This window comes from Neomonachus schauinslandi, chromosome 3 (assembly GCF_002201575.2).
Source record: "Neomonachus schauinslandi chromosome 3, ASM220157v2, whole genome shotgun sequence".
NCBI lineage: Eukaryota > Metazoa > Chordata > Mammalia > Carnivora > Phocidae > Neomonachus > Neomonachus schauinslandi.
In genome coordinates, this window is record NC_058405.1 from 133,448,460 (window position 1) to 133,472,656 (window position 24,197).

General features: G+C 37.0%; 1 protein-coding gene and 1 pseudogene across 1 annotated transcript in view; one reads left to right on the forward strand and one right to left on the reverse strand.

Annotated features, from left to right (window-relative positions):
- Positions 1 to 20,043, forward strand: part of HAT1 (histone acetyltransferase 1) — a 61,939-nt gene extending 41,896 nt beyond the window's left edge. Inside the window, exons 9-11 of the mRNA XM_021702870.1 lie at positions 5,977 to 6,128; positions 9,564 to 9,680; positions 18,877 to 20,043. Coding sequence (XP_021558545.1) covers positions 5,977 to 6,128; positions 9,564 to 9,680; positions 18,877 to 19,044 — 437 coding nt within the window. The 3' untranslated portion in view covers positions 19,045 to 20,043. The remainder of the gene's footprint in view (positions 1 to 5,976; positions 6,129 to 9,563; positions 9,681 to 18,876) is intronic.
- On the reverse strand, positions 327 to 2,123 carry LOC110591981 (annotated as a pseudogene).
- Positions 20,044 to 24,197: the final 4,154 nt, after the last annotated feature.

Genomic DNA, 24,197 nt, shown 5'->3' on the forward strand with positions numbered 1-24,197 from the left:
CTACCTGGCAAATGAAAACTTCTTAACCCACCTCCTATATACTCCCTCTTCCCCCCAACAGAGATTCTAAATTCTGAAGACAAAACCATTCCATTGGTTACATAGGAAATACAGTCCTTATCTTTTTGTCTCAAAGATTCCCTCCCCAGTCCCCCAGCTCTCCTTTCCCCCCAAATGATTTATGTGCCAAGATGATGAAGAGGAGGCCCCAGGCCACAGGGGGGCTTCTAGCTCTGAGGGGCTGCTTCAGTGGCGCCAGGGCATAGAATGGGCAAGACACAGCAGAGGTCCTGGCAGTAGGGCCCACTTCCTCCCACAGGCCATGCTTACTTATTTGGAGTAAGTAATTGCATTCATTTTCCTGATAAATTTGCATCTTTTGCTTTTCTTGCTGCTTCTTTCTTCCTGGTGACCTCCTGCACTTCTTTCTGCTCTTTATGGCTGATCTCCAGCCAGGTGAGGTCAACCTTGGCCTGTTCTGTCTTCCCACTAAATGCATTTTAATGTAATGCTCTTTTGCTTTCTCTCTATCTTCTTTCCTTGAAAGCTCCTTTGACTTGTCCAGATCCATCTGTGTTACCTTTCTGATCATGTGTGCCACCCGGTTGTGGTTCTTGATGTTGATGAGCCATTTCACACCTTTGCTGGTGGTCATCTTCATTATCCTCAGCTTCTTTCCTTGCTTCTCCTCTTCCCTGGCCTTTTGCTTTCCAGCCTAGAGCTGTGGATCCTTTTCCTAGGGGCTCATGTACTGCCGGCTAGGCCTTTGTGGCCTCCCTTGCTCCCTTTTTATGTGTCATGGCTCCTGCAGCAGTAGTGCCTCAGCCTTTCTGTTGAGTTTTGAAATCAGAAAGTATTCCAGTCGTGTTCTTTTTCAAAATTATTTTGGTTATACAAGATCTCTTGTGTTTTCATAAACTTTCTTTTTCTGTTTTCGGCTTATTTGATTCCCACTTTGATTTTTATTATTTTCTTGTTTCTTGGGGTTCATTTTGCTCTTATTCTTTTTTTTTTTTTCTTTAAAGATTTTATTTATTTATTTGACAGAGAGACAGCTAGAGAGGGAACACAAGCAGGGGGAGTGGGAGAGGGAGAAGCAGGCTTCCCGCCGAGCAGGGAGCCCGATGCGGGGCTCGATCCCAGGACCCTGGAATCATGACCTGAAAGGATAGTCTTTCTTTCTTTTTTTTTTTTTTTTTTTAAAGATTTTATTTATTTGACAGAGCACAAGCAGAGGGAGAGAGAGGGAGAAGCAGGCTCCCCGCTGAGCAAGGAGCCCGATGTGGGACTTGATCCTAGGACCCTGGGATCATGACCCGGGCCGAAGGCAGCCGCTTAACCGACTGAGCCACCCAGGCGTCCCTCATTTTGCTCTTATTCTAATGAAGACTGAAACTTAGGTGTTTTTTGTTTGTTTTTATTTATTTGAGAGAGAGTGAGCACAAGCAGCGGGGAGCAGCAGAGGGAGAGGGAGAAGCAGGCTCCCCGCTGAGCAGGGAGGTGGATGTAGGGCTCTGTCCCAGGACCCCGGAATTATGACCTGAGCCAAAGGCAGACACTTAACTGACTGAGCCACCCAGGCACCCTGAAACTTAGGTTTTTAATTTGATTTGATGTCCTCCTTTTTTAATATAGACATTTAAACATATAAATACTTCCATATTTATTTGTAACATGTATATTTATATATGAATATAAGCACTGTCTTAACTGATCACATACATTTTCTTTTTTTTTTAAGATTTTATTTATTTATTTGACGGAGAGAGACACAGCAAGAGAGGGGACACAAGCAGGGGGAGTGGGAGAGGGAGAGGGAGAAGCAGGCTTCCTGCTGATCAGGGAGCCGGACGCGGGGCTCGATCCCAGGACCCTGGGATCATGACCTGAGCCGAAGGCCGATGCTTAATCAACTGAGCCACTCAGGCGCCCCCACATACATTTTCATAAATGCTTTCATTCAGTTCAAAATATCTTGTTCTTTTCTCTCTTTTTTTTAAGTAATCTCTATACCCAATGTGGGGCTCAAACTCACAATCCTGAGATCAAGAGTCGCATGCTCTACCTACTGAGCCAGCCAGGTGCTCTGGTTCAAAATCTCTTCTTATGGCTTTTTGATCCATGGGTTATTTAGAAGCATGTTGTTTAATTTCCAAATATTGTGGATTGCCAAATTTCCTTCTTTTGATATCTAATTCTGTTGTTGTCAGAAAGCATGTTTTGTATGACTTTAGTTCTTTTTCATTTACTGAGTTTTGTTTTATGGTTTACCTTAGGGGTCCACAAACTTTTTATTTAAAGGGCTAAGTAATAAATATTTTATGCTTTGCAAAGCCATGTATGTTTTTTGGTTGCCATAGGTGAGACTTGGCCAATGGGCCATTGTTTACTGATTTTTTGCCCAACCTATGATCTATGCTGGAGAATGTTCCATGTGTGCTTGAAAAGAATGTGTATTCTGCTGTTGTTGGGTGAAATGTTACCTAACTACGAGCTAGTCAAGTTAGTTGATAGAACCGTTCAAGTCTTCTCTAGATTTGCTGATTTTTCTGTCTGGTTGTTCTAGCCATTATTGAGTAGTATTGAAATTTCCAGCTATTTTTGTTGAATTGTCTATTTCTTCCCCTCATTCTGTCAGCTTTTAATTCATTTACTTTGGGCCTCTGTTGTTAGTTGTGTGTGTCTTTTTATAACTTTAACATCTTCTTCATGAATTAACTTGTCATTATAAAATGTGCCTTTTTTTTCCTCTTGTAATTTTTTTCATTTTGAACTGTATTTTTTCCCAGTTGTTTTTTATTGTGCCAATGCTTAAACTCATCCTTTGACTGTCAGCCTTTGAATCTAAAATGATTCTGTTGTAGACAGCATATAGTTGGATCTTTTTTTATCCAGTGACAATCTCTGCTTTTTGATTGGAGTCTTTAGTATATTTAGATTTAATGTAATTATCACTATGGTTGGAATTATGCCTCCCATCATGCTGTTTGTTTTCTCTATGTTGCTTTTCATTGTTCTATTTTTGTTTCTCCTTTGATGCCTTCTTTTGTGTTAAATAGATTTATTTTCTTTTATTTTTTTAAATAGGCTCCACGCCCAGTGTGGAGCCCAGTACAGTTCTTGAACTCACCACCCTGAGATCAAGACGTGAGCTGAGATCAAGAGTCAGATGCTTAACCGACTGAGCCACCCAGGCACCCTATAAATAGATATATTTTAAATGAACAGTTTTAATTCCTTTGTTTTGTTTTTGTTTTTCACTTTTTTTTTTAAGGTACTTTCTTAGTGGTTTCTCTGGGGATTACAGTATGCATCTTAATTTATCACAGTTTACCTCAGATTAATATTCAGTTCCAGTAAAATAAAGAAATTCTTTCATTGTAATTATTCTTCCTCCCCTCATTGTTCTACTGTTGTCATATATATTACATTTTTATATGTTAGGTACCAAACATTGGTTTTATAATTATTTTTAATGTAATTGTCTTTTAAAGAAGTTGAGAGGAGAAAAGAGAAAAATATATTTATACCAACATTTACATTTATTTTCATAATTAATTATCAGTGTTCTTAATTTCTTCATATAGATTTGAGGTATCGTGTTCTTTTAACCTGAAGAACTTCTTTAGTATTTCTTGTAAGGGCAGGTCTGCTAGTAACACATTTCTTTGATCTTTACTTTTCTGAGAATATCTTTATTTTATCTGCATTTTGAAGGATAATTTTGCTGGATATAGAATTCTTGTTTGATGGTTATTTTTCTTTCAGTATTTTGAATATATCACCCCGCTGACTTCTGGCCATCTGTGGTTTCTGATGAGTGGTTTTCCTCTTGCTGCTTTCAGGTTTTCCTGTTTGTCTTTGGCTTTTGACAGGGTTTGTACTTAAGTTATTTTGTTATTTTGTTCATCATCTCTGTACATTCCTAATAAACCACAATTTCATACCAAACTGATACAGTGACAGGATTTCACTTTAAAGCAATAGTCATATAATACTTACTTAATAATTACATGTATATGATGTTAATACCATAAGGAGGCATTACGAAGGTATTCAGTACGGGGCACCTGGGTGGCTCAGTTGGTTAAGTGTCTGCCTTTGGCTCAGGGCATGATCCCAGAGTCGTGAAATCAAGCCCCGCATCAGGCTCCCTGCTCCTCGGGGAGCCTGCTTCTCCCTCTCCCAATGCCTTCCGCCCCCCCTGTTTGTGCTCGCTCTCTCTCTGTCAAATAACTAAAAAAAAAAAAAAAGTATTCAGTGCATACAGATTGAATGAATGGAGGATTGGATAATGACTCAGAATCATAAAACATTACCCCTTGCTCAGACTTTTTTTAATAAACAGCTTTATTGAGATATAGTTAACATATACAATTCACATAAATTGTACAATTTTTGAAATATTTACAGTGTAGCCATTATCATAATCTAATTTTGGAATATTCCTTTCTCCCAAAATAGAAACCCAGTACTCATTAGCAGTCACTCCTTTCCTCTTCCACCCCCCACCACCTATACCCCTCCAGCTCTAGGCAACCACTAATCTACTTTTAGTCTCTATAGATTTGCCAATTCTGGACATTGAAGTTCATATAATATATCATGCTTCTTTCACTTGGCATGTTTTCAAGGTTCATCCTTATTATAGCATGTATTAGTACTTTATTTCTTTTTATTGACAATGAATATTCCCATTGTGTAGATATACCAAATTTTATGTATCCATTTATCAATTGATGGACATTTGGGTTGTTTCTACTTTTTGGCTCTTAGGAATAGTGCTACTGTGAATATTTGTGTACAGGTGTTTGTGTAGACCTATGTTTCATACCTCTTGGGTACATACCTAGGAGTAGAAATGGTGGAAAATCTGGTAACTATGTTTCACCTTTTGAGGTACCACCAGGCTATTTTCCAAAGTGGCTGTACCAATTTTACATTTCCACCAGTAGTATGAAGGTTTCAGTTTCTCTACACTCTCATCAATATTTGTTACTTTTTTATTCTAGTTGTTCTAGTGGATGGAATTTTATTTCATTGTGTTTTTGATTTGCATTTTTTTTTGTGGCTAATGATGTTGAGCATCTTTTCATGTGCTTATTGTCCCTTTGTATATCTTTTTGAGAAATGTCTGTTTAGATCCTTTGTTTTTTTAATTGGGTTCTCTTTTTCTTATTGAATTGTAAAACTTTTATATATAAAGTCTGGATACAAGTCCCGTATCATATATATGATTTGCAAATATTTGCTCCCATTCTGTAAGTTGTCTTTTCATTTTCTTAATGGTATCATTTGAGCACAAAAGTTTTAAATTTTGATATAGTCCAATTTATCTATTTTTTTCTTTTGTTACTTGTGCTTTTGGCTCTATTATTTAAGAAGCCATTGCCTAACCAAAGGTCATGAAGATTTACTCCTATGTTTTCTTCTAAGAATTTTATAGTCTTATCCCTTACATTTAGGTCTATGATTCATTTTGTATTAATTTTTTATATGGTGTGAGGAAAGGAGTCCAACTTCATTCTTTTGCTTGTGGAGATCCAGTTGTCCAACTACCATTTATTAAAAGACAATTCTTTCCCTCATTGATTTGTCTTGGCACCCTTCTCAAAAATTAATTGACCATAAATGTAGGGGTTTATTTTTAACTCTCAATCCATTTCCATTGATCTACATATCTGACCTTATGCCAGCACCATACTGTCTTGATTACTGTAGCTTTGTAGTAATTTTTGAAATCAGGAAATGTGAGTCTTCTTTTGTTCTTTTTCAAGATTGTTTGCACCTATAATTTTATTTGGCAAAGATAATGGTGCTGTTGTTTGATTAATAAGGAATAATCCTTTCTCATTGTAACTTTTGCCTTGTATAGTTCTTTTAAGAATATTTGTTTTTCTAGCCTAGCATGTATATTGAGATCGCAAATGATGAATTATGTTGGATAAGGGAAATGTTATTCTGCCTTTTCTTTAGCGGAAGATCCATCCAAAAGCTATGTGAAATTAAGAGACTTTGTGCTTGTGAAGCTTTGTCAAGATTTGCCCTGTTTTTCCCGGGAAAAGTTGATGCAAGGATTCAGTGAGGATATGGCGATAGAGGCACAACAGAAGTTCAAAATAAATAAGGTATTTTTATTTTGTAGAAGAAAAAAATTTCAGTTTGGAAGTTTTCTTTCTCTCTTTTTTTTGTTTAAGTATGTAACTTAAACATTGCAAGTACATTAAGAATACATGTGTGGGAAGTAGCAGTGGTTGAGAGTACAGACTCTGAAGCCAAATTGTCCGGGTTAAGATCTGGCTACAGCACTTAGTCTGTGACTTAGGGCAATTTAATTTCCTCATTAATAGAATGGGAAGATAGTTGATATTATGGCTATATTTAAAAAAGTGTAACAAGCAGAACAAAATAGTATGATCTTATTTTTACTTTTTTTTTAAGATTTTATTTATTTATTTGACAGAGAGAGACACAGTGAGAGAGGGAACACAGCAGGGGGAGTGGGAGAGGGAGAAGCAGGCTTCCTGCCGAGCAGGGAGCCCGATGCGGGGCTCGATCCCAGGACCCTGGGATCATGACCTGAGCTGAAGGCAGACGCTTAACCGACTGAGCCACCCAGGCACCCCTTATTTTTACTTTTTAAGAAAACGTTTGATATGGCAAAATAGTTAATATATGTGGAGAAGTATATATACTTCTATATATTTGAATTTTAAAGTAGTAAATATCCTAAAATAGGTACGAAAAAATAATCTGGCAGGTCAGAGGAGGGAGTTTAGTTTATTATATTTGTGTATGGAAGGGAATCAGAGTTTTTCGTGGGATGGAGATGCATTTGATCTAAGCCTTGAAGAATGGGTAGGATTTGGATTATGAAAGTATGTGAGGGGCGTCTGGGTGCTTAGCTGGTTGGTATCAGACTTGATTTCAACTCAGGTAATGATCTTGGGGTCCTGGGATTGAGCCCCGTGTTGGGCTCAGGATAGAGTGTGTTTGGGTTTCTTTCCTTTTACCCTGGGGCCCCAGTCACATGCACGCTCTCTTTCAAAATAAATAAAGAAATCTTTCAAAAAAGAGATGTGAAGTATATTCCAATAATAGGGACTAGTATATGATACTGTTACCCTCTCCTCCCTTGCTTCTAAGGTATTATAGTTCCTGATTTTTTTCACTTAGTACTATGATCATCTTTTTTGAGATACTTTTACTGGCTTACTCTTCTGTATGTTCCCTAAAGATAATTCTTCCCCAAAGTTCTTTATTCAGTCCTCATTTTCTCTCATTTTCCTTACTCTACCTGGGAGATCTCATCTAACTCTCCAATGTAGATTTTCCTCTTGTACTCCCAACACTGTATATAAAAAGTTTCCTGGGACGCGGGTGGCTCAGTCAGTTGGGTGTCCGACTCTTCATTTCAGCTCAGGTCATGATCTTGGGTTGTGGGGTTGAGCCCCTGCATCTGGCTCCCTGCTCAGCAGGGATTCTGCTTAGAATTCTCTCTCTCTCAAAATAAATAAATAAATCTTTAAAAAAAAAAAAAGGTAAAAAATGTTTCCTGGTCACTGACCTGCAGCAGCTTAATTTGAACTGAAACTTTCCATCTTCTCCTACATTAAAACACTTTAATAGCTTCCTGGTTTTAAGATAAATATATGTCTTAGAAATATTTGGTATATCCAGACTATATTAAACCTTAGAGAATTTATTCAACAGCTCAGCTTTTAAAAGAAAGAGAATATGAACACATTTTTCAAAGTCATGCTTTTTTTTACTTTTCTTAAAGGAATTAAAATTTGGTATGGCACACTGAGCCCATCATAATTTGGACCCCACCAATCTTGGTAGACTCAACTTTTTGCCACCTTCCTACATGCTCTGGCATTACTAAACCTCTTGTTATTACCCAGCTATGCTACATCTTTCTTCCTTTTATATTGCTTTACGTTAACTACGCCCTTTGCCCTTGAAACCCCCTTCTCCTGTTCCTCCATCTTTGCCTTGCCAGATATTCATTTGTTCAGGTGTCCCTTCCAGAAAGTTCAAACATCATCTTCCCAGTCTACCTATACCTAATCTCTCCCTCACCCCCAATTAAATACATAAGTGAAACAACACAAACAAAAAAACTATGGGCTACTCTTTTGGCTTCAGTGATACCAAGATTTCTTGATTTTTCTAATATTTCTTTGTTTTTCTCTGCCCTGTAACTGTCCCTGTACTACAGGGTTCTGACCTCTCCCTCATTTTTTCACTGTTTATGCTTTCCTAACCAATACTATGGTTTTAACTCTTGCCTGTAAACTAATACTGCTTAAATCCTCATTCTTAGACTAGAGTTTTCTTCAGATTTATATGTTCTGATGCCTTCTAAATCTCTCCTAGGCTGTGAAAACTCACTGTCATTCCACACCCTCCACACCCAACCTTTCCTCTTCTCTTTATTAGAATCCTTGTTCCTTTAGTATTCTTACTGGTTCTTAGTTCATGCCTTCATCATTTTTTGCCTGATTTAATAGCACAACCTCTTAATTGGTCTCCCTGCCCTTCTTTTTGCTACCATTTCTATGTAGCTGAGAGAATGCTTTTCTTTTCTTTTAAAGATTTTATTTATTTATTTGCCAGAGACACAGCAAGAGACGCAACACAAGCAGGGGGAGTGGGAGAGGGAGAAGCAGGCTTCCCGCAGAGCAGGGAACCCAGTGTGGGGCTCGATCCCAGGACCATGGGATCATGACCTGAGCCAAAGGCAGACACTTAACGACTGAGCTACCCAGGCGCCCCGAGAATGCTCTCCTTAAAACTCATATTTGTGCACTTTGCTCACGCCCCATTTAAAATCCATCAACTGGGGGCACCTGGGTGGCTCAGTCAGTTAGGCGTATGACTCTTGGTTTCAGCTCAGGTCATGATCTTGGGGCCCTGGGATTGAGTCCCACATCGGGCTCTGTGCTCAGTGTGGAGTCTGCTGGAGATGATCTCCCTCTCCTCCTCCCCCTGCTCACACACTCTCTCTCTAAAATAAATGAAATCTTTTAAAAATAATAAAATAAAAAGTAAAATCCATCACCTACTAGATAAAAGCCCACCTCTTTAATATAGTATGTAAGGCTCTGTGCTTCTGCTCTGTCCTCATGTCACTTCTCACTACTTTTCATTTTGTGCTCCAGCCGTGTCAAGCTGCACTTGCACGTGTGTGCTGTGTGCACTTGTACACTCATAGTGCCCTCTCCTCTTTCTAGACTGGTGTGGTCTCTTCCCTTTAAGATTTAGCTCAGGTTTTCTTTCCCCAGGAATCCTTTTCTAACAATTACACCATTCCCAGGCTATGCTATCATAATACCCTACTCATATTTCCATCATTAAATTAACCATACCTCAGTCATACGTGTTACCCATTAGGCTGCTAGTTCCTCAAGGGCAGAGACTATCTTTTATTGTGTTTCATCCAGTACCTAGCACAATTTCTGGCCCATAGCAGATACTCAGTATATCCTGTGTTCTTTTGGGAAAGTGTCACTATTTTGTAATTAAAAGTGTTCATGTTTTTCTTTTGTTTCATTAAGCAACATGCTAGGCGGGTTTATGAAATTCTTCGACTACTGGTAACTGACATGAGTAATGCTGAACAATACAGAAGCTATAGACTGGACATTAAAAGAAGACTAATTAGTCCATATAAGGTAGGACTTTCCAGAGTCTTAAACATTATATTCTTGTCACTGTTTAAAAATGGAGAAGAGGGGTGCCTGGGTGGCTCAGTTGGTTAAGTGGCTGCCTTTGGCTCGGGTCATGATCTCAGGGTCCTGGGATCGAGCCCTATGTTGGGCTCCCTGCTCAGTGGGGAGTCTGCTTCTGCCCCTCCCTGGCTCGTGCTCTTTCTCTCTCTCTCAGATGAATAAATAAAATCTTTAGAAAATAAAAAATAAATAAATAAAAATGGAGAAGAGGGGCACCTGGCTGGCTCAGTCCAGTACAGCATGTGACTCGATCTTGGGGTCAAGAGTTCAAGCCCCATATTGGGGGTGGAGTTTACTTTAAAAAATTTTTTTAAATATATAAATAATAAAGTGGAGAAGAAAGTGTAGCAATTGCTGGTGGATGGGACAGTCCAAATCATTTTCCTAAATTAACTTTTACAAAAGTGAAAATATTCTTCCAGTTAGTTATAAGAAGTTTTACTGTCATAATTTTCCAGTGTAAGCTATAAATCTGTTTTCATTCACTTAAAAACTAATCCCAAGGATAGTCTACCCATGGTTACTTTTTATTTCATATGTTTGCCATCTTTTAAAAATCTGAATGCTCAGACTTTTCCTGAATAAGTTATCTGGTTAATAGTCTCTAGTTTGTTCTAAACTAAACTTGTTCTAAGTCTCTAGTTTCCTAGTTGTTATATATATTGTCTTTGCAATTGCTCCCTTCTTCCTAAATATGACCTTCATTGCCATTTTTAACCTCTGTACTTTACCATAGCTGAAACTGCAGCATAATATTATTTACTTTTTTTTTTCTTCTTGCCCTCTACCCCCTACCCATTTTCTGATCTCCCATATTTTCCTCTCAGAAACTTGCCCTCCTAGCTCAGGTTTTTCCTCATCATCATTTGGCTATTATTGAGGTAGATATTGCCCATGACAGCCTGTATGAATGAGGATTTGCTGTGATAGCTGCAGCTTTGCAGTAAGCTGATTGGGGAGAATATTTGTTAATTTGTTCAATAAATAATTAATGAACACCTGACATGTGGTTGCTACATTTATATACACTGTACCTATAGGCTTATACAGTGCAGTAGCTGGGAACATAAATGACAAATCCAAAAATTTTCTGTCTTATGGACTACCTAAAACAGGTTGTAATACATCGTCATGGTCTCTCGTCCCCCAAATTGTTCAAAGTAGCATTTTATTCTTTGATATTTATCACTTCAGAAACACAGAAAATTGGTAAAAATGGTTCTTTCCAAAAGTTTTAAGTTTTGACGTAATACTAATTTGTCATCTAGAAAATGTCTTTATGTTGAAATTTGGGCATATAGAACAATGTAATGCTATGTTATGGCAGCATTTCAGAATACAGGCACACCTCGGAGATACTGCAGGTTCAGTTCGAGACCCTTGCAATAAAATGAATATTGCAGTAAAGCAAGTCAAATGAATTTTTTGGTTTTCCAGTGCATATAAAAGTTACGTTTACACTATACTATATTTTGCTTAGTGTACAATAGCATTATGTTTAAAAACTGACGTACCTTAGTTTAAAAATACTTTTATTGCTTAAAAAATGGTAACCATTATCTGAGCTTTGAGTGAGTCATAATATTTTTGCTGGTAGAGTGTCTCACCTTGATGTTAATGGCTGCTGACTGTGATCAGGGTGGTGGTTGAAGGTTGAGGTTGGCTATAACAGTTTCTTAAAATAAGACAACAGTGAAATTTGTCACATCAGTTGACTCTTCCTTTCTCTATAGCATGCGATGCTGTTTGATAGCATTTTATCTACAATAGAACTTTTTTCAAAATTGGGAGTCAGTACTCAAAAACCCTGCTGCTGCTTTATCAACTAAGTTTATGTAATATTCTAACTCCTTCACAGCATCTTCATCAGGAATAGTTTCCATCTCAAGAAATCACTTTCTTTGCTTATCCATAAGAAGCAACTCCTCATCTGTTCAAGTTTTATCATGAGATTGCAACAATTCAGTCACACCTTTAGGCTCCACTTCGCATTCTAGTTCTCTTGCTATTCCACTACATCTGTGGTTACTTCCTTCACTGAAGTCTTGAAACCCCTCAGAGTCATCCATGAGGGCTGGAATAAACTTCTTCCACATTCCCTTCGTTGAGGTTGGTATTTTGCCTCTTCCCATGAATCATGAGTGTTCTTACTGGCCTCTAGAATGGTGAATCCTTTCCAGAGGTTTTCAGTTTACTCTGCCTAGGTCTATCAGAGGAATCACTATCTACAGCAACTATAGCCTTAGGAAATGCACTTCTTAAATAGTAAGACTTGAAAATCGAAATTACTCCTCGATTCACGGGCTACAGAGTGGATATTGTGTTAGCAGACATGAAAACAACATCAGTTTCGTTGTACATCTCCATCATCTCTTGGGTAACCAGGTACATTGCTAGTGAGCAGTGATCTTTTAAAAGGAATCCTTTTTTCTGAGCAGTAGGTCTCAACAGTGAGCTTAAAATATTCTGTAAACTGTGTTGCAAACAGATGTGCTGTCATCTAGGCTTTATTTTTCCCTTAGAGCATAGGTAGAGTAAAACTAGCATAGTTCTTGAGGGCCCTAGGATATTTGGAATGGTCATTGAGCATTGGCTTCAATTTAGTCGCCAGCTGCATTAGGGACCTGTGATTAAACCCTAAACAAGGGACTCAAGGTATCCTTTGAAGCTTTGAAGCCAAGCATCTCCTCTCTAGCCATGAAAGTCCTAGATGGCATCTTCTCCAATAGAAGGCTGTTTTGGGGTGCTTGGCTGGCTCAGTCAGAAGAGCATTGACTCAGGGCACCTGGGTGGCTCAGTCGGTTAAGTGTCTGCCTTCAACTCAGGTCATGATCTCTGGGTCCTGGGATCAGGCCCCACGTTGGGCTTCCTGCTCAGCAGGGAGTCTGCTTCTCTCTCTCTCTGCCCCTCCCCACCACTCATTTTCTCTCTCTTTCTCTCTCTCAAATAAAATCTTTAAAAAAAAAAAAAAAGCATGTGACTCTTAATCTCAGGGTCGTGGGTTTGAGCCCCACGTGGGATATAGAGATTACTTAAACTTAAAAGAAGAAGGCTGTTTTGTCTACACTGAAAATCTTTTGTTTAGTGTAGCCACTCTCATTAATTATCTTAGCTAGAGCTTCTGGATAACTTGCTGCAGTTTCTGCATCAACACTTGCTGCTTCCCCTTGCACTTTTATGTTATGGAGATGACTTCTTTCCTTAAACCTCATGAACCAACCTCTGCTAGCTTCAGGCTTTTCTTCTGCAGCCTCCTCATCTCTCTCAGCCTTCAGAGAATTGAAGAAAGTTAGGGCCTTGCTCTGGATTAGGTTTTGGCTTAAGGGAATGTTGTGGCTGGTTTGATCTTCTATCCAGACCACTAAAACCTTCTCCATATCAGCAGTAAGGCTGTTTTGCTTTCTTATCATTTGTGCGTTCACTGGAGTAGTACTTTGAATTTCCTTGAAGAACTTTGCATTCGCAACTTTGCCTGTTTGGCACAAGAGACCTACTTTTTGGCTTATCTCAGCTTTCAGTATGCCTTCTCACTAAGCTTAATCATTTCTGGCTTTGATTTAAAGTGTGAGATGTGCAATTCTTCCTTTCACTTGAACACTTAGAGGCCATTGTAGGGTTAATTTCAATATTGTTGTGTCTCAGGGAATAGGGAGACCTGGGGCGGAGGGAACACACCTGGTCGGTGGTGCAGTCAGAATACACACAACATTAAGTTCATCATCTGTGGCTCAGTTTGTGGTGCCCCAAAATAATTACGATAGTAACATCAAAGAACACTGATCATAGATCACCACCACAAATATAATAGTAATGAAAAAGTTTGAAATCTTGCAAGAATTACCAAAATGAGACACAGAGACATGAAGTGAACAAATACTGCTGGGAAAAATGGTGCCAGTAGACTTGCTTGACGCAGGTTTGCCACAGACCTTTGATTTGTAAAAAAACAGAATATCTGCGAAGCACAGTAAATTGAGGTATGCCTTTACTAAACTATTTTAGTAAAGTAAAATAATTTATTGAATTATGCATTTTAGATAATTATTTGATGTTTTATATAGACAGATGTAGCACATGAGAGATGATGAATTCTAAGTGGTCACAAACTCATGCCAAATAAGAATTTCTGTAGTTCATAAAAGCAAGTATTTTTTACTCTTAAAGAATGGTAATGATTTGATTTTTTATATTAAGTATCCTCACCTGCAAACAAGTTGACCTATCTGAAAGACAATTGAAAACTGGTTATTCAATTCTCTGGGTTCTTAACACAGCTGAGTATCACCATCCTTGCACTAAAGCTTATACACAGATCATTTCTTCTTCAGAGGCTTGCTTGAACTGTATTTATAGTAATGTACATTTTAATAAGTTCAGTTATCCAGTATTCTATCCCATTGAGAAAAACAAGAAAACTTGAGGGTTCCCCCCCCCCTGTTTAGGTTGATAGTCCCAATGCTTGGGGTAGGAAATCTACCACAAACTTTAAGAAAGTCTAGAAATGAGTTAAATGTCCAATAGGCATGGGAGGAGTGCTGTGATTTCCTTGTTGAATGGATGCAGATGATTTTCTTCAATTTGTTGTTCCAGTATGATATTATGTACTTTGTTGTGTAAGTACAGTATTCTCAGATGTAAAATTGTATTTAAGAATAAAGTAAAATTGCTTAATAATGAGTGCGATTTAGAACTTTTTTAGGTCTTTAAAATTATGCCTAATAGGGAAAGTTTGGAGTGTAAAATTTACATGTTTACTTTCACATTTTATGAAAAATTATAATTTTGATTGTCACTGTTATTGCTGAGGTATGAAATTATTTATTTATTGATAGCAAATTCTGTGCTGCCTCTATTTGAGGAATCAAGGTTACCTGTCAGTCTAAACACACTCTCCCACTAAGAAATTATTTGGGTAGCTATTAGAAGTACTTGTACCTGGCATTAAAAGTCTTAAACACTGGTAATTCATTTGTATCAATGCCAAAATGGGGGGGAATAACCTATATCAACTAGAATCATTTTTTTAAAGCACAAAAAGTAACTCCCATCTCTTGTACAGAAGTGATTTTCAGGTATTCAAAAAAAGACAAATTTGAACCATTTGGCTAAAAAAAGAAAAATTGGTGTAGCTGTTTGGTTTTAGCATTATAAAGCTTTTATATTGTTTCATGGGACTATTTTAATTCTTAGTTGGTCAACAAATATAAAATTTAGAATCATTGTTAATATCATTGCATTTGGAATCTGGAAACTCAGTTTTGAGATCTGGTTCTTTTAGAAATTGTGTAACTATTGACAGCATAAATACCTGGGTATTAGGCTTCCCTTCCATAAGATGGAAATGCCTCCATAGTTAGGAACTGAACAGAAAGAAATAAAATACAGTGGTGCATGTTTTAAAAGATGTTTGACAAGTCTTTGGAATTAATATGCTTCCACACCATTATTATTTTAAAATTCTTACAAAAGATCCTTATCTCTGTACTTCACAAAAGTGACTAACTAGTTCAGCCAAAGGAAATTAAGGAGCCCTTAGAGGTGGTAGCATTTTTTGAGATTGTATTTGTAAGCCCTCTAGGAACATGTGAAAGCTAGGCAAAAAGAAAGGATTATTTTCTGGAAAAATTCATATCCAAGCCAAATGTTAACATAAATAAGGTTAAAATAATGCCATCTTTAATTTGTCTTCATTAATTAAAAATTATGAACTGCCCTAATCTATAAAGGAATTAAGTTTTTGGTTTTGGTGGGAAAAAAATTATTCCAAAGCTTATAGAATATCTATTCCAATCTTAGGGGTTCTACCTTTCATTGTTACATTTGTTCTCCCTGTGTATTTCACTTTGCTGGATAGGGGTGTTCCCCAAATCAATTTGGGTTTTTTTAAGTGTTTTTTTTTACACATTCTTTAAAAGATTAATTTGTAATATAGACAATGGAATATATACAATTTCAGGAATATTAAAGGCCAAAAAAGCAAATAACCTCGAATTGTTTTTTAAAATTGAATCATACCTTACATATAGAGTTTTATATTTTTTCCATAAAGCTATTTATAGATATTTTTATTCCTATTTATTTTATCTTTTTTTAAAAGTTTTTTTTTTTTTTTTGGGGGGGGGGGGGGGAAGCACTGAAGGGGGGGGGGGGGGGGGGGGGGGGGGGGTGGAGAGGCAGAGGGAAAAGGAGACCCCCCCACTGAGCAGGGAGCCTGACACAGGACTCCATTCAGATCATGACCTGAGCCCAAGTCAGATGCTTAACAGACTGAGCCACCCAGGCACTGCTAATTCATAAATTTTCCATCATACCAATAGAAATTACAATAGTGATTAATTCTGACATCCAGTGAAGAAATTGAAGGTCGGGGGGTGATAAATTGGGGATGTAAACTCTCAAATTTAAGAACAGCATAATAATTTAAAACAGTATGTTACCGGCACAGGATTCATTTTATAGGTTATTTGCAACAAAATTTGATAGTCTAGAAGTATTTAAGAATTTAGTATGATGGTTCTATTATATATATAAGAATTTAATACGATTGGAGGTATCTTCAAGCAATGGGGTTAGATTATTTAATAAACGTTATAACTGGTTAGCAATTTAGAAAAATAGCTTCTATTCCTATCACACACCGCAGTAATTTGCTGATGAATTACCCTTTAGTTCCTGAACTGCTTTCTTAAGTTAAATGCTCTTATATAGTGCAGTCATACCTGTTAGTAGAAAAAAATAACTTTTACAGCAGAAACAAAGCATTTATCATTCACATGATTGAAGAGTAAGGAATACACTGTCGTGGTGGGTCTTAGGAACAATAAATTTGAACTTTCATCAGTTCTCTGGAACTGATACTCATAGCGTGATCAGTAGATCAGTAACATTAACATCACTTAGGAGCTTGTTAGAAATGCAGAATCTTGGGGGCACCTTGGTGGCTCAGTCGATTCAGCGTCTGCCTTAGGTCATGATCTCAGGTCCTGGGATTGAGGGCCCCCCACCCCCACCCGGAGTCGGGCTTCCTGCTTGGTGGGGAGCCTGCTTCTCCCTCTCCCTGCCTCTCCCCCTGCTTGTTCTCTCTCTCTAGCAAATGAATAAATAGGGCGCCTGAGTGGCTCAGTTGGTTAAGCGACTGCCTTCGGCTCAGGTCATGATCCTGGAGTCCCGGGATCGAGTCCCACGTCGGGCTCCCTGCTCAGCGGGGAGTCTGCTTCTCTCTCTGACCCTCCCCCCTCTCATGCTCTCTCTCTATCTCATTCTCTCTCTGAAATAAATAAAATCTTTAAAAAAAAAAATGAATAAATAAAATCTTTTTAAAAATGCAGAGTCTTGTCCCCCACACCTACTGAGTCAGAATCTGCATTTTATCAAGGTCCCCAGGTGATCTGCATGCACATTGAAGTTTGAGAAGTTCTCCTTTAGAAGGGTGTTTTATATTAATGAAGTTAACTTTTTTTTATTTCTGGTTATAGTAATAGCAACCTTATTTACTATTGGTTCCACCAGGACCAGGATCAACCTAACTTTTTTGTAGTGTCAGAAAGGCTTATCTCCAAACATTATTGTTGTTCCCTTGTTTTAAAAACATGTCGTTGGTTATAGGGGCACCTGGCTGGCTCAGTTGGTGGAGTATGCAACTCTTGATCTCAGAGTCATGAATTCAAGCCCCACGTTGGGTATTGAGCTTACTTTAAAATAAAATAAAATAAAATAAAATATAAAATAAAAACATGGTTATTAATATAGTTATAATTATAATAAATATAATATAAATATATAATTAATATATTTATAATTTATTTTGAGCATTTTAAGTAGTAATCATGACACATTTGCCTAGTATTCCAAAATTATTAGGGTTCTCTTTAAGGGACGTTTATTAGCTTTGAGGATGGATTTAGGGTTTGTTTTTTTAATAGTCTTTTGAAAATCAGTTAGATACAGGAACTAAATAATACAGGTTTCCAACCAGATTGTTAGGGTTTGCATCCTGGCCTCTCATCTTACTACCTTTGTGTCAAGTTATTCAACTCCCATATCCTATTTTTTCTTTATCAACTGTAGAAAATTAGACTACCTATCTTATAGTTGTTAGGATTACATGAGTTAATATATGTGATTTCTCATCTTTATGTAAAGTTAGCTCTTTATTATATGTTCTAGTAGAAGATTGATATATTAATCTAGAACAGTTTACCCAAAATGTATTAAAGTTTCCTGTATTACAGTGTTTCCATACTGTATTGCAGTATTGCCACCTATCCAGGAATCTTGGAGTTATTCTTCATTCCCCGTATCACCCAATATTTTCTTCCCTAAATCTGCCCTTTCCCCTCCATCTCTGCTCCTACTGACTTGGTCTAGGCTTTCATCATCTCACTTGAATTTTTGCAGTGGCTGCTAAGGTGGTCCTCCAGTCCCATCCTCAGCATTACTAACAGTGTTGTTCTGACAGTGTCCTATCTGAAAGTTGTTACTGGCTCCCTTCTGGCCCATGGGTTCCTTCTCAGTAAAATGTGGCGGCGGAGGGTCGGGCGGGTTAATAAGATAATGTATTTCTGGATAGTAGAAATTCAATAAGTGCTGGTTAATAATATCTTTTTAAAGTGGGACAGTTTTTGGTTATCTTTCTGAAACTCTTCAGTTTATGTTAAAATTAATGTGTGGTCCATAAATACATGCTGGGTAAGGAAACTTAGAGAGGAACTTAGGTCAGGAAAAAGGCAGTTTGGAATTAAAACATTAGCAATGAATTAATGAATGAATAGTGAAATGAAGAATAATAGCACTTAATCTCAGTTGTCTTTCTTCAGTTAATATATTTATTTACTAAAGAAATTTTTGAGTGTCTACACTGGCCGGTTCTTTATTATGCTTTGGAGAGGGGGCTGTTAGTGACATGTATATTTATTTACCCATCAGTTGACACAAATTCCGAGTCTCCTAGTTAACTCCATTTAGAGGGTTTGTAATTCATGGTTAACATGTTTAGGCTTCCTTAAGGAAAAACTGTGTGGGACAAATTTGGGCATATTCCTACTAATCTTGTTTTTAACAGTGGAGACTTAAAATTCAAAGAATATAAAGAGATTTATCTTCTCTCTTAGTCTAACCAATAATTGTGTTTGTTGCTTAGAAAAAGCAGAGAGATCTTGCTAAAATGAGAAAATGTCTCAGACCAGAAGAACTGACAAACCAGATGAACCAAATAGAAATAAGCATGCAACATGAACAGCTGGAAGAAAGCTTTCAGGAACTTGTGGAAGATTACCGACGTGTTATTGAACGCCTCGCTCAAGAGTAGAGATTATTTGGCTCTGTACAGGAAGTTTGCAATTTCTGTACATTGTGTTGTGGAAAATCTGATGATGACTTTAATTTTAAACTCTTGTAACATTTACTTACATTAAAAGTTATCTATCTTATCTTTAGTTGAATATTTTCTTTTGGAGAGATTGTATATTTTAAAATACTGTTTAGAGTCTATGAGCATATATTACATTTTAAAAAAATATATAGCTTCTGAAATACCACTGCAGTTGCTTCCCTTCTTAACAGTATAATAAATGCTTAGTTGTGATATGCTAATGTGTGATGGTATGATTCTTAAGTACTTTTACGATAAACTTTTTGTTCTTGTTAAAAAACTTCAGGTTTTCACATCACATAATACCCTCTAGGTCCATTCATTTTGTCGCAAATGGCTTTTAGGCTTTTAAGCACCTTTAAAACGCATTTCTTTAAGGTCTTCCTAGTAATCTTGTTTTTCCTGTGTGATTTCTCCAAATACGAAATATTCCTAGTATAGATTTGTTTTGTTTTAAATAAATTCCTCTATTAACTGTTTGTTGGGGGTAGGATGGGTGGGTAAAAATAGAAAGGAAACTAGATACAGCCTAAAGCCAAAATGTTTGACATCACATATTAATTGAAGATAATTTATAAGTTAGCATAAATGTATAAATAAAATTTTGGAAAAAGTTAGCATAAATGTTTTATAAATAATAATGTAAAATAATAAATCAGTTTATAAAAGTCAATTTATACACCATTATTGAAGTATATCTTGTGTAAAATGAGGTTTATATGTGTTGTGATTTGTTACGAGGTTCTGAAGATGTCAAAGTCCAACAGGAAAAAAGCCCAAAGTAATGATAAACTGCTTACTATAGTTTTACTTTATTTTTATTAGAGTATAAATAAATTGCTTGATATGGAATCATTAAAAGTAAAAGCCTAATGTTTATAATGTGTACCAGTAAGTGAGGTATTGTATAAAATAAAAAATGGGATGTAAGTTGAACTTTACTTTTAAAATCTGATTTGTTCAGTGCTTAAGGCAAAATCCCAACTTGGATAAGCACTGTCTTGTCCTTAGATCAACTTTCCATCAATAAAACTTGTCAAACCTAGGAGAAGCAAAGTAACTAGTACCCTCTGGATACAAAATAGCTGTGGCCAGCAGCACACCAACAGCACTAAGCCAAGCGCCCCTTCCAAGGTGTTGGAAAAGTTTTAGTCTCATCTCAAAAGCTTATTTATATAGATGAAACTTGGATTTCTGAAAGTATATATGTACATAGTTTGTTCAGATAGAATGAACTAGTTCAGTTAAAATCCTTTCTGAAAATACATGAAAGCAATTTGCTTTCCATCTAAATTAGCTAATTTTAAAAATATTTATTAAAAAATTCGCATTTGATACCTTGAGATGAGCTACCAAGTTGCGGGGGGAGAACAGTACAATCTAAACAAGTTATCTTTCAACATATTTTTGATGTAGAAACCAGAAAAAGCCAGTGGAATACCAATTTCTGTACTTTTTTTTAAGCAATGTTCTGTGATAAATTTATGGATAAAAATCTGATTTAGCATTAATCTTTGGGACTTGAAAGGCTGTACCTTCATTTGGATTTAGAACGGTGAAAATCTGATAGATCTGTACCTTGTGTAGTGTAATTAAATACCAGGATGGGTGTGTAGTAGGACCATATATAAACCCAACACAACCAACTTCTAGGTCCTGGGGATCACTTTTCCACCCTCCAGTAGTAGCCTTCACCCATTTTATCATCCACATACACATCTGTATTTACTTGTGGCCTTTACTTTTTTTCAGTGACCTTCCCTCCCCGATCACCCTTAATTTTTTCCCTGTCCTCCAAATTTTATTTTCTCTACATGTAAGAACATGTTTCCTTTCTGAGCATCAGTTTTTTCATCTGTAAAATGAAGTTGTACTAGAATTATCTCTAGGTTTCCTCCCCCTTCCAAGATACATGTTTATCCTTTTCATATCTTTTCTTCTCATTCTAAATGCTTTTATATTAAAATGTGAGTGTAGATGTGGTATATATCTAAAGTATTTTTGTAAGTCATTCAAAATTCATAGTGAGTTAAAGTGTGAGAGGAAAAAAAACGAACACTGTGTCCCTGGTTGTCTCCAGATTGCCAGGGCCCCAGCTTGCTGTATCAGAACCCTGTCTGTTCTGAAAATTTATCTCATCCACTGCCATCCTTGCCTACTAGAGGAAAGTGGACAGCAAAGCCCCCAGCAGTGTATCAGAGAATGATTAGAATCATAGACCTTAGAGCTCAAAAGATTTAATTCCTTAAACTCAATTTTAAATTCTTTTTATTAGAATTTAAAAGTCTGTTTAACAGTATTAAATACTGATTAAATAATAAAGTACCCATAATTCTTCCTTTTTTTTTTTTTTTTAAGGTTTATTTATTAGAACACGAGCTTAGGGAGGGGCAGAGGGAGAGAGAATCCTCTAGGAGACTCCCTGCCTGATGCGGAACTCAATCCCAGGATCCTGAGATCATGACCTGAGCTGAAATCAAGAGTCAGACGCTTAACCAATTCAGCCACCCAGTCGCTCCCATAATTCTTCCTTCTGAGTGAAATTATTTTACATTTGTATATTATCTCTGTATATTATCTCTGCATTTTTAATGTTTCTAGTGTTTAAAATGGTTCTTCTAACAGAGGAACAATATTTCATATTGATATGCCCATAATAAACTATTTACTTAGGTTTTTTTATTACAACATTCAAATGAATTAATGTCTTTGTGTATATATATTTTTGTATCTGTTAAATCATTTCCTTAAGATAAATTCCTGGGAAATGAAGTTACTGAGTCAAAAGGCAGGAATATCTATGGCTCAGTTATACAAACATGCCATATTTTATAGAATAGCTTGTAAATTACTAACATGAATGTGTGTACTACTTCTAACAATTTCCATGGCATGGGATATTGATTTTGTTGTTTCAATAGTATAAAATCTCAAATTATATTCCTCTTGCTTAATGGGAAGGCTGAATATTCTTCCATTTTTTAATGAAAATTTTTCCCTAATATGAATTATCCATTTGATTTTTTAAAATTTATCTTTTGGGATCTACACTCTCACTTTATAGATGGACAGTAGTTCCAGAGGTTCATTTGCATAAGGTCACATTATAAATTTATTGCAAAGTCAGGACTATCCCCTAGGCTTCTGACTTCTCCTTCAGTAGGCCAACGAAGTCTTAAGCTTGTCAGCCCACTAAGCTCTTTGTAAGAGGGGCTTTTTTTCATCAGCATCTGGAAAATACCTCTCTTGCATGACATTCACCTTAGGTACCAGACAAATACCCTAACTGCCCTCTTGTTTTTATAACCATTGAGGAGCAGGTATTAGGAAAAGGATATTTGGTTATAACGACTAAAAGTAATGATGCCTCATTTGAAGTATGGCTTGAAGTTCCTCATTTTCTCTCAACATCTTCAAGTTTTCAACATCTACACTTTGTTTCCATATTCTTTTATATCTTTATTATAATACATATTTCATTCTCCCTTGTATTATATGTTATAGTGGAGTTATACTGTGCATTTACTCATTGATTTGGGTAGAGCTGTCTTATATACACAAGTAGTGTGCACATAGTACAAAAATGCAAAAGGGCATACAGAAAAAACTTCACCCCAGTCCTCCAGAAACAACCCCGTTTCTGATAATTTTGAGTATATATCTGAATGTATATCACATATTCAGAGATATATGCATAAATGAGCACATATGCATAGGTGTTTTATTTTACATATGGTAAACTACATATATTGTTCTCTAAGTTGCTTTTTATTTTTTTTAAGATTTATTTATGGAGGGGGAGCATGCGAGCAGGGGTGGGGCAGAAGGAGAGGGAGAGAGCACGAAGCCGGATATGGGGCTCAGTCTCACAACCCTGAGATCATGACCTGAGCCAAAATCAAGTTAGAAGCTTAACCGACTGAGCCACCCAGGCACCCCTCCAACTTCCTTTTTAGGCGATATATCTTGGGGCACCTCGGTGGCTCAGTCAGTTAAGCAGCTGGCTTTTGATTGCTGCTCAGGTCATGATCTTGGGGTCCTGGGATGGAGCCCCACGCCAGGCTCCAGGCTTAGTGGGGAGTTTGCTTGAGATTCTTTCCCTCTGCCCCTCTCCCAACCTGCACACACTCTTTCTAATAAATAAATATTTTTGAAAAATAAACTTGATATATCTTAGAGATCATTAAAGCTATCTTGTTTAATGGCTGCACCGTATTCCATTGTATGGATATACCATAAATTACTTTACCAGTCCCCTATTATTTAGGTGGTTTCCAGTATTTTCCATCACAAACAGTACTGCAATGCGTACTCCTATACATGTGCAAGTATACCTACACACTGAAGCCCTAGAAATCATGTACCTTATTCTGATCTCATTCTTCTAGTGACTGTACTACATTTAAAACAGTCAAATTAACATGAACTAAGGTTACAGAAGCTTGAACTGTACCAATGTGGAATAAATTATGCATACTGGACTAATCTAACCATCCTCATTCACAGCTAGAAGTATGAATTACCTTAAAGTCACAGTGATTTGAATGCTTAGGCATATGCACCTGACTATTTATCCCTTTAGTCTTGCTTAGCTCTTCTCAAACCTTATCATCCAGAATTGCTGTACAGCAGGGTTCCTCAATCTCAGCACTATTGACATTTTGAGTCAGATCATTCTTGGTTGTGTGGGGCTGACCATGTACTGTGAGCTACTAGATGACATTAGCACTACCCTCAACTCTAGTTGTAACAACCAAACGTGTTTAGTCATTGCCACGTTTCCCCTGGGGGACAAAACCACCCTTGGTTGAGAACCACTACTACATAGGATTGAATATTCATCCATGTTAAGCACTATTTTTTATTATGTAACATAGACATTGTACAAAAGTCAAAATGAGTAAGAGTACTTAATGAGAAGCTGCCCTCCCTTCCACCCAGTCACCCGAATTGTCACCCTTCTCCAGAGGCAGTTACTTTTACCAGCCTCTCTTGTGTCCCTCAGAGTTAATTATCAGTCTGCAAATATCTGTAATTTTTTGTTTTACCACAAATGCTGATATACCATATGCAGTACTCAGAATGTTTTC